At 53.1% G+C, this 10,000-nt stretch overlaps 1 protein-coding gene across 1 annotated transcript; it reads left to right on the top strand.

Moving 5' to 3' along the window:
• The first annotated feature begins 2,822 nt into the window (after positions 1 to 2,822).
• On the top strand, positions 2,823 to 4,092 carry LOC125952656 (uncharacterized). The gene is made up of 3 exons (XM_049682268.1): positions 2,823 to 3,471; positions 3,528 to 3,682; positions 3,756 to 4,092. Exons 1-3 carry the CDS (start codon positions 3,004 to 3,006, stop codon positions 4,039 to 4,041), a joined length of 909 nt encoding a protein of 302 aa, XP_049538225.1. The 5' UTR covers positions 2,823 to 3,003; the 3' UTR covers positions 4,042 to 4,092.
• The last annotated feature ends 5,908 nt before the right edge of the window (positions 4,093 to 10,000 follow it).

The following is a 10,000-nucleotide window of genomic DNA, read 5'->3' as shown; positions in this document are numbered from 1 at the left end:
GTAGAGCTGTCGCCCCCTCGCGGTAGCCCGCGCGGATTGGCAATAATCTTTGCGTTGGCGTTGGTTCCTCACCTTACCGGCACCGACAGACCAGATTTACGAGTTCCGAGTGTGCACTGCGTAAGCAGCGCGCGTGAATGGCGCCGTGACGCATTCGTGATGCAGACCCCGTGCGCCCGACGTAGCGCCGCTGGATAATCTCGGTTTTCAGTTTGATTATCGATCCTCTCTGGTAGTTATATGGTTTTATATCTCAATTATCTCTACCAGCTTCTTGACTACGCGGTGATCTAGCGGCCAGTAACTGTGGGGATATAAACAAGATAATAAAATGATACACCTGTTTGTCCGTTCGCCCGATTACGCAACCCGATATTGATAATTAGAACCTGTAATTCACTTAATCCGAAAGTTTCTTTTTATCACCATCACACGCTCTTTTGTGGACAACCGGCACACCGTTTGTCAACCACCCTCCCGCCCTCGGGTTTCGGACCGGTGTCGTGCGGTTCTGATTGAATTGGAAAACCGTTACGAATCCACCTGCTTGTAGCCTGCTTGGATCGGAACGAACCGGCAACGGTGATCATTTGTCGTCAGAACGTTGCACCTGAGCCTACTGAGATCGGCACTCGGTGCTGCTCTACCTCTCCTCTCCTGGGCAGGTGCTACCGTGCTGACAACCTTCCGTCAATTTCGACGCCATTCCATCTCGTGTCTCGTTTGTCTGCTACAGAATTCACGACCAGCAGCAGCAGCAGCAGCAGAAACCGAAGCGGCGGATCGTTAATCAGTAAGTGATCTCTTTGCAGAACGGCGCAGCCGAGCCGCAGTGCAATTCGTCGACAGCCAAACAGCCAAGTCGACGGCACGCCGGGGGCAGTGAAATCGCAAAGAGAGAGAGAGAGAGAAAGAGAGAGAGGTAAGCAGCTCCCTTCCCCGGCAGATTGGCAACCTAGTTCGCGCTTCCACAGAGTGGGTCCAATTCGTTGCGCGCATTTCAACAAATTAGCGAAACGCGAACCGCAACAACCACCACCGGCCATCGAGCATCGAGTGAAATGCGCCAACCAAAGGGCCGAGAGGACCGGCGCGGGTGTGGTGTGGTTTCCCAAACATTACAACAACTTATTTATAGCCCTCATTATGTCACTGGAGCGGGAGTGAAATATTGAAATAGGAATGAATGATTGCGCTAATCGAGCAAATATTTATGATTCTACCGTAGCAGCAACCGCAGTCGCCCTTCCGGATACGTACGACGACGACGCCAACGAGTGTGTGTGTGTGGTGGAGCGTGGACGATATTCAAATACACCGGTGGTCAACCGGAGCGCACGAGGTACGCGCACCACCAGGGAGGGAATCTGGACCAGCTTCCAGTCGCCTTCAATTATGGCCGCCGTTTTATAATGGTGGTCGCACCCGGCGTGGCGGCGACCCGGGTCAGTGATTTAATACCGTCACCGTCACCGTCATCGTGCACAACGCGCTCCCTGCCAAGCTGACCACTGACCACACATGCATTATCATATTAGTATTAGGTAGCGGGCATAATGTGAAAGCCTAATTGATATTTGAACTTGGCCGGTACTAACCCTGCGTGGCTGCGGCGCCCCCCGTGCGCCAGCCAGTCACGCTCTCTTTGTGTGTAATCCGGCGCCTGCCACAACCACCACCACCATCCCGGCAGAATGTCTCCGCCGAGATTCGAATAATAACGGTAAATGGGTGGCAGCGGCCGGAGGGGCCTAAGGGTTCTCTAGCAGCTATCAGGGCAGGAGTTATCGGTAACAGCAGGGAACAGGTAGCTTACTACTATCCACTGTCGCTACTACTTCTACTATTACTGTTCAGGGAATGTTGCAAGGAAGCGTTTTGACGTGATTAACGCCTTGCCCGGCTTGACCGAGTCCGAGTCCCCGTCCGTTGCGTCAGCAACAAACAAATGGTTCTGGATTGTGGCCCGGGTGTGCCGGGTTGTGGATTTAGATTGAACTTCGGCCAAGCCAGGCGCGCCTATCACGGAATCGCGAATCGTGCCCGCGGTCAATTTGTTACCCGATCAATAATGGATCAATTCCCGGTGCGCATTCGATGGAATGCTGGCAAATTGACACGCGAATCATGCGACTCATTTGCAGCAATGTTCTGTTCGGTTTTGCCCTCGCCTTGTTTTATTGTGCCGGGGGGTGAGGGAAATGGTGTGGCGGTGGCAAGGTGAGATTCGAATAAATTATGCTGCGGTCCCGGGGTAAGTGATTTAACCCCCGTTGCACTGCGGTGCCCGATTGGTGAACAATTATCATAACGGGCAACGATTTCATTCAACTTCGGGCACACCGATCGACCGCCACAAACACATTAAAACACCCAAGTTCCCAGGACTCCAGCTGAGCGGGTCTCAATCGGTATGATCGGTAATCATTTATTTGCCTTAACGCCGTCCGCAGGCGGGCGGAAGGGGGGGCGGGAACACGATTTCTACATCAACGATGCCGGGCCGGGCCGGGTGTTCGTCGGTTCTCTCTACTCCCATCGGGGAGGGTCGCCTCCCCCGTAACGGTATGACGTAAGAGATGGATGGCGCTCCGGTTGCGCTCCAGGAGAGGTCGGGCCCGGGGCAGGAAGTGTTTGACCAACCTGCCCCTTCGTCTCATTCTCAGTGCCGTACTCTGCGGGGGTGTCCTGCGTGGCCACGCTTGAGCCGAGAGCTTTAAATGTCACTCCCAAGAGGGGTGGGGACGATGCTGGATTCCACAGGGGCGCTGGCAGGCGAGTGCCAAAGTGTGCCAAAGGTCTCACAAAGGGGGACAACTCTGAGTGGGAGATCGCACGGATTAGTCGCCACCGTGGCGCAAACATAATTAAAATGTCGCAAACCCTTTTGCACCGTTCCTCGTTCGATCCTCGGTTCGGTTGTTGGGTTCGGTCCGCCGCATAACGGTTCCGGAACGGTACCGGCGTGGCGATCACTTATTGAACTTTCATTTTTTTTTTAGGATGTATGACGAGCTGAACCTAAGCTACGAATCGGAAGCGTCGGCCAGCGATTGGAAGAGCTGCTACCAGCGCGACGTACAGTACTGGATGTCGCACGAACTCCAGACGGACACGGTCATGCCGGCACTGGTCCGTACGATGGCATCCCTTGCCAAACAGTTTCACCTTTCGCCAGCGATCGAATTCTCTGCCATCGATACCCTGGAGCTGCTGCTGGTGCGAGCCTATCAATCCTGGATGAAACAATCGATGCCCGCTCCGGATGCACTCGGACGGAGTGTGACGCAGTTTCTCGCCCAACTACCCCTCTACACGGTGGCCGTACTGGATGTGGTCAGCAAATACATCGACGCATCGGTGAAGCTCGATTTGGGGGCATTGAAAAAGGCGGCCAACGTCACGATGCCGGCCGCGGACGTCAATATGTTGTCGGTGGAGTTTGAAGTAATGAAACTGTTGGAGAATGAGGTCAGTATCGGCCCAGGCAAAGGCTTCGTTTGCAATCTAACCTAAGCGCCTTTCAGTTCCGTTCATCATTACTGCTCGGTGCGGTCGAACGGTTCACCAAGAAGTACCTCCTACCGTTGGTGTCGGTGACGCAGCAAAAGGAAACGATTTCCCGGGCCGGTGTGAAGCTGTTACGCATAGCGATCGCAGAACGTGGCACCATTTACAGCAGGTAACCGTCCGCCCCGGGGAGGTTTCTTCTAAACAATCCAATAATCGCGACGACGATTCCGTTCGATTTCCAGCCTGAAGACTTCCATCAAAGATGAAACCTCGTTCCGGCGCTTCAAGGCGAACAAACTGATACTGGCCGGTTCGATAACGCTCGCGATACTGCAGCTGATTACGGCGGGACGTACCACCACCACCAGCAGCAACAACGGTGCGTCACAGTCGCAACAGCATCTGCAGCGTATCCTCGAACCGTTGGCCGATGATTGCTGTGTGCAGGCGACGAACCTGCTCTACCTACGTGACGCCATACTCGGTGTCGTTGGGATTGATGTCCGCACCTCGGGAGGACCGTATTGACGAAGAGCCGTTGGGGGGGCTACGTTTGCCGATTCGATGTAAATTCGATGTGCCCCGACCACATAGATCAATGATTCATTATGTATTCGCTTCGTTTTTGAATTGGAAGAAAAGCGTTTGAATGAAAGAAAAACGCTTTTGAACGTTCTAGTGTGCCCGAGGAGGGGGGTCGGGAAACCGTACCGCTCCGGGGTGTTGTGCAATCGATCTGTCGCCTGCTGTACATTCTACTCCGGGGAGGAAAAACGACTGCAGCAGCTGCTGTTGCGACCGATCAGCTCGGAGAAGTGTGGCGAAGGAATTCAATTTGTAAACTGCGATTCTTCGATCGTTTCCGCCCACCGCACGGAGCCGCCCGCCATCACCCGGACCCTGTTTTGACAAAAAAAAGGGACACGATCAATCATCGATCGAATTCATTCGCGTCAAAGACAATTGCGGTAATTTTCCTGACTCTACCCCTGGCAAACCCCTGGTGCCCCTTCGCAATGGCGCTCGGGTGTCACGGTGTGAGGTCTGACCCTCGCGCACAAGCGCGCACCAACAAGCCAAATGGCGACGACGACGACGACGGCGGCGACCGTGGCTTACTTTCGATTTTTTAAGAACCTCCCGAGGTGGATCGTCGTGCCACTTGAACGGCCACTCCGGAAGCTGCGTTCGAACCCCGGTGGGACTGGCCGCGTGCCAACGTGCGGTCACAAGTGCGATCCACAGAATGGCATTCCTACTGGCGGGCCTATAGGGCCACCGTTACCAGCGAGATCGAAAGTGAATGGACAATAAAGTTATTACAAGGCGTAGGGGTGCCTAGATTGGCCGCAGCCCCCCGGGGGGTCCGGTGGGTTTCGCGGTAGGAAGTGTGTATCAATGAGCGATTAGATCGCGCACGATGTAAGCATTAAGCGCTGGGTGGGTGTTTACCGGCGATGCGATAATGATTATTAATAGCCGCGCGAGGACAATGTAACGGATATTGACATAATTCCCGATCAGCATTCCGCCGAGCCGCCGAATACCGACTAGCAACAACGGAATCTCCGCTCGATTCGTTCTGTTCTGTTCTGTTCTGTTCTGTTCTATTGTACGGTCTCAAACTGCGCTCGGAGTCAGCGGGCACACAAATTGAGACGCTAATTTCGCGCTCGAATCCCCGCTCCCCTGCGATAAACGGAACCAGTCAATCCGTGCTAATTGAGTGGAATTGAAACAGGGAACTGTGGAAAGCCGGGCGGCCAGCGCTACATGCTACATGCTGATCGCTCCGATATCCTCTCTGCTCTGCTCTGCACGACCGATCGACTCGCAGACTCGAGAAAACAATAACTGTTTGCGTTTAATTGCATCCGCGCATGTGCAGTGCTGCTGGTCTGTCGATCGACAGTCACACGTAAGATTGATTTGCAATTCCTTCGCCCCGGATCCGCCAAACCGTGACGTGACCACCACCACCACCACCACCGCGCGCGTGATGGTGCAATAGACACAGGACCGTTCGGCAACGAATGCTGGACGCAACATTTCATCAGCAGCAGCACCAAGTGAGCACCGAACGAACGAGTAGCAGAACTTCGCTCCGAAAGTCACCGGGAGACAGGTGGGCATAACCGAGCAACCTACGGAGTGTGTGTGTGTATGCACGCGCGGACAGGCCCGGGGGCCTCTATTGCCTCACATTCTGAGCCAAGCTAGAAAGCTCTTCGGTTTTCGCACAAGGAAGCGGTGCCGGACTGGCGCAAAGCGATAGATCGTTTAATCGATCTCGGTTCAAACTCTAGGGGTCGGAAGGGGAGGGGTGCCCTCAGAGTCAACTGCCACCCGGGCGAAAACCTGCTAGGTGCTGGAGACTCTTCATTGAAAAATTATTAACTCAAATCCGGTAGCCCTCCAGGCAGCAGCTACCTGGGAATGTGCTTCTGGAGTTCGAGCCCACGATAGCTGGGAGTGGGGGGGGGGGGGGGGGGTCTGTATGATCACGCGCCACCGACTCCATTGTTGCTTTGTCCCTCGAGCGATCCGCGAACGCGAGCTCGCGCAGGTGAATGGGAATGGTTGCTACCGGAGGACCCCATTGGGTCAGCCTCCATTTTACTGCGTGGCTTCGAAGTGACTTCCAAGACTGGCGCCGTGGCCGTCGTCAAACGGCCGATCGATCGATCGATCGATCGAGGACCGCCATCGTTCAGGCCCACTACAGTGGCATGGCATGGCATGTATGTACCCACCACCATCGCCACCAGCTGGTTGGCGTTTCTTATGCGCTGACCTCGAGGAGTGGCCGTTACTAAGTGACCACATTGTAATCTCGCGTGGTCGATCATCCGCGGTTCTGCTGAACTGCAAAAATGGAAAGAAGCACTTTTTGCACCACGAATCCGCCGTCCAGGCGGCGTCCCAGTTTTGGTGACCATCGGAAATGTGGTGGCAGCTCCAAGCGCTCCGTTCCGATTTCCTTCGTTCGGTGCAAGATCTTGCTGACCCCGTCACAAATACCGATCCGGGCAGTGCCATGGCGGAAGGACAAAGAGAGCGAACCGAGCGAACCGGCTCGGACTTGGGTCGATTGAGGCCTTCGTTGAGTACTTCGGCGCACAGCCTGAAGCATAAAAGGGATTTTAAGGTGCGAACGTGAACCGAAATGCGGAACGGCGAGCTCGAGGCGCTCCACATTATCACGAAGTTCATGGACGCGCCTGCTAAAGCCTGTACCAGTCAGAGTCTGGCCACTAGTCGGGGGGTTTACTTTGCAATTCTGTTGATAGCGTTTTAGTCGTAATAGTCTGTTTGTTAAGTGATGAAAAAATTGTCAACATTGCAGCACACCGCCAAAAGATATCGCCAATGGAGCAAAAAACTGCACAGTTTCCACGATAACCCGATTTAGATGATGAAAAAATCGAAAAAATAATGAAATTTCCAAACTAATCTCCAATTACCATATTCAAACGTTATTGGAGGGCTCTTACGTTGAATCTGGCAAAATAAATCAGCCGAAAAAGTGAACCAAATGTCCAATCCTACGGACAAATATTAGACGAACAGTTCTCTACAATCCTAGTAGCTTTTTGCTTTAATTAAAAAAAAACTCTGGTCGACTATATGTTTGTAAGAAGGTTTGAGATCGCTAATTCGCGATCATGCTAAAAAATAATCAAAAACTTTGCTAGAACTTAGCTTGATGGTAGAAATCCGCACAAGGAAGCTGTACCAACCATTGTTGACCGAATTCAAACCATACATTTTGATGGACGATAGAACGCACGTAAAACCGCATTTCAACAAATAACAGTAGACAAGTTTGACTTTTCCTATCATAAACGGAATGCTGCAAGAAGGTTTAAATTCATTTAGACAGATAAATGTACCCGTAAGATGATGATTTGGGATGGGATCAGAATTTGGGGCGAAAAATCAAACGTTCCATCGAAATTTGTGCAAAGAAGAGTGTCTACACAAAAGGAATTGTAAATGAGGTGTCCTGTAGTGCTGTGCAGTATACATTTTTATATGTTATCAAAATAAAAGCTTAAAAAAGATATAATAAAGGCGAATAATTTGCATTAGATACTCCTAAAAGGCAGTAAACAAGTCAACAAAAAGATTTCTTTCGCTTCTTTTTACGTGATTTCTTTGTTGAGATATGACCTATTCTTTGTGGCCAGATTCTAACTGGTACAGCCTTTAAGTGGAGAGGACGAGGGTGCTGGCGGCTTAGTCCAAGAGATGGAATTCAGACAGTGGCTGCCGGTGCGAATTGATGAATTACCGTTTTCAAGGAAGTGATCGAGCGTTACGGAATCGAAACGACACGAGACGAGACGAGACGATCTCGAACGCCCAAAACCAATCGTCGTCATCCGCACGTCGATCGCCTAACGGGTGCGGCGCCATTCGATCGCAATAGATCGCTGTGACGATACAATCCCGCCCCCGAGAGGGAGGAAGGGACACCCCCCTTGTATCTGGATTAATTAATTTTTATTATTTTGTAAACGAGCGACGCTTTTGTTGGGTAATGCAAAAAGCGAAAGATGACGACGGATTCGATGCCGATGTCGATACCAATGCCGGGTGTTAATGGTTTTGTGTTCAAGGTTCACCCAAGAAGGGTGGTGGGTGGGGTGGTTCGGAATTTGCCCAAAAAAAAACCGAGACACGGAACGGAACCAGCAGCACACCGCAGCATGGCATTAAAGCAGTAGTAGCAGCAGCAGCAGCAGTCGGACCGACCGCGGTGCTCCTTGAGCTGTCGATCGTTCCGCTTGACGGATTGCCGATCGTTCGATCGGTGGTGGCGCTGCTAATCATGTTGTGCGCGATGCGGAAGGAGAAAGCATCATCGCTCACTATGTATTGCGAGTCCGGAGGGGGGTCTCTGGTTTTATTTCACTCGTTCGTTCCCAATTTGGAACGCTCGAAAAGCGAAATTTAAGGGAAGGAGGAAGGGAGGAAGGGAGAATTGGCCACCGGCGAGGGTTTTTGCGAAAAGTTGGTTTCGGTTTCGTGCGTCTCCCTTTAGTTTTTCTTTTCTTTTTTTTCGTCGATTGGCGATCTGATAATTGGTTGCGGCCAGTCAGTCAGTTGCCGGCCTCATTAGTAACGCGTGCGAGGATGCATCGGCGTGTGCGAGAATGGAGTTTTCACAGTTTTAATGACTCCATCGTCTGCCAGTCAGGTGCACATTTCCACAATGCACCGTTCCGCCGTTCTCTCCCCATGCCCTTTCCCTTATTTGTGGCTGCGTGTGTCTGCGTGTGTGTGTGTGTCATGCTTTGGTCATTGCAGTTCGCTCCCAATAACGCACAAACCTCCCACCTCGGTTTGCAGGTTGCAGCTTTTGCAGCAGCACGCGATCATAACCATCGGAGCGTGCCACCGGGAGTGTGGTACTTGCCTGGAGCGGACTGAGTGAGTGAGTGAGTGAGTGGTCCGTGGGAAAGAATTCCATCCCCGCCACTGCGCCCAACCCCGAACGAGGAAAAGACTGAACACCGGGCATCGAAGCGCAGCATCGAACGGCGTTGAACTCACTGCTGACCAGAATGCAGGGCAGAGGGCAAGCGTGTGCACGGCACGGTGGAAGGCACCACCACCGATCTGGACGAGCGGGCAATGTGTGATCGCTCGCTCTGGCCCCGGTACGGCGGGCCGCACCAAAGTGCGACTTCGACGCTCCAACGACGCCGTCGCCGTTCGATGAAGCCTTTCCCTTCCGCTCCACGACGCGGTTCTCGATGGTCGGCGCGCGTGGCGTGCGGTGGCGTGGCGTGGCGCTCTCACTTTCGCTCTGCTTTGCGGTAAGCTCGCAACCAACAGCGCCACCAAACCGGCGGAATTGTTGCGGAATGACGAGGGCGACCGGCCGTGGTCGCAGTGACGCACAGAGAGAGAGAGAGAGAGAGAGCGAGAGCGAGAGAGGGAGACCCCAGCATTAATATAATAAAGAAAAGAGCCAGCACACACACGCGCGCACACACACACGAACACGAACGCGGACACGATGGCGGGCACATACCACGATGGCGGTGGAGGCGCCCGCAGACGCAGAATCATACTTTTCCGGACCGGCAATCAAGGGCAACTTGTTGTTATTATTTGCAGCGCGCGCACCACCATGTCGATGGATGGAACAAGGGGGGGGGGGGTGGTCACCTGGGCGGGGGCGGCCGGGGAGGGAAACCGGGACCGGCTGCTTATGGTAGTGGAAGGTGTAAAGCGCCTTGGCAGTGTACTACCACCACCGCACGGATACGGGAAGCAAATGATGTAAGCCTTTTTTTAGCGGCCCTCGCGCCGCTGCATACGCTCGAGAATGATTAGCTGCGTTGCGATGGTTTATGTGTGTGTGTGTGTGTGTGTGTGTGTGGGGGGGGGGAGTTTGATTGGAAGTTTCACTCACCTTAAAACATGAATTATGGTTCTTGGCGCTCAGCACATTACGTGATGCAGGACGGTTGAT

This window comes from Anopheles darlingi, chromosome 2, assembly GCF_943734745.1.
Source record: "Anopheles darlingi chromosome 2, idAnoDarlMG_H_01, whole genome shotgun sequence".
NCBI lineage: Eukaryota > Metazoa > Arthropoda > Insecta > Diptera > Culicidae > Anopheles > Anopheles darlingi.
Note: the sequence above shows the minus strand (reverse complement) of the source record. Positions and strands in the feature narration are given on the sequence as shown.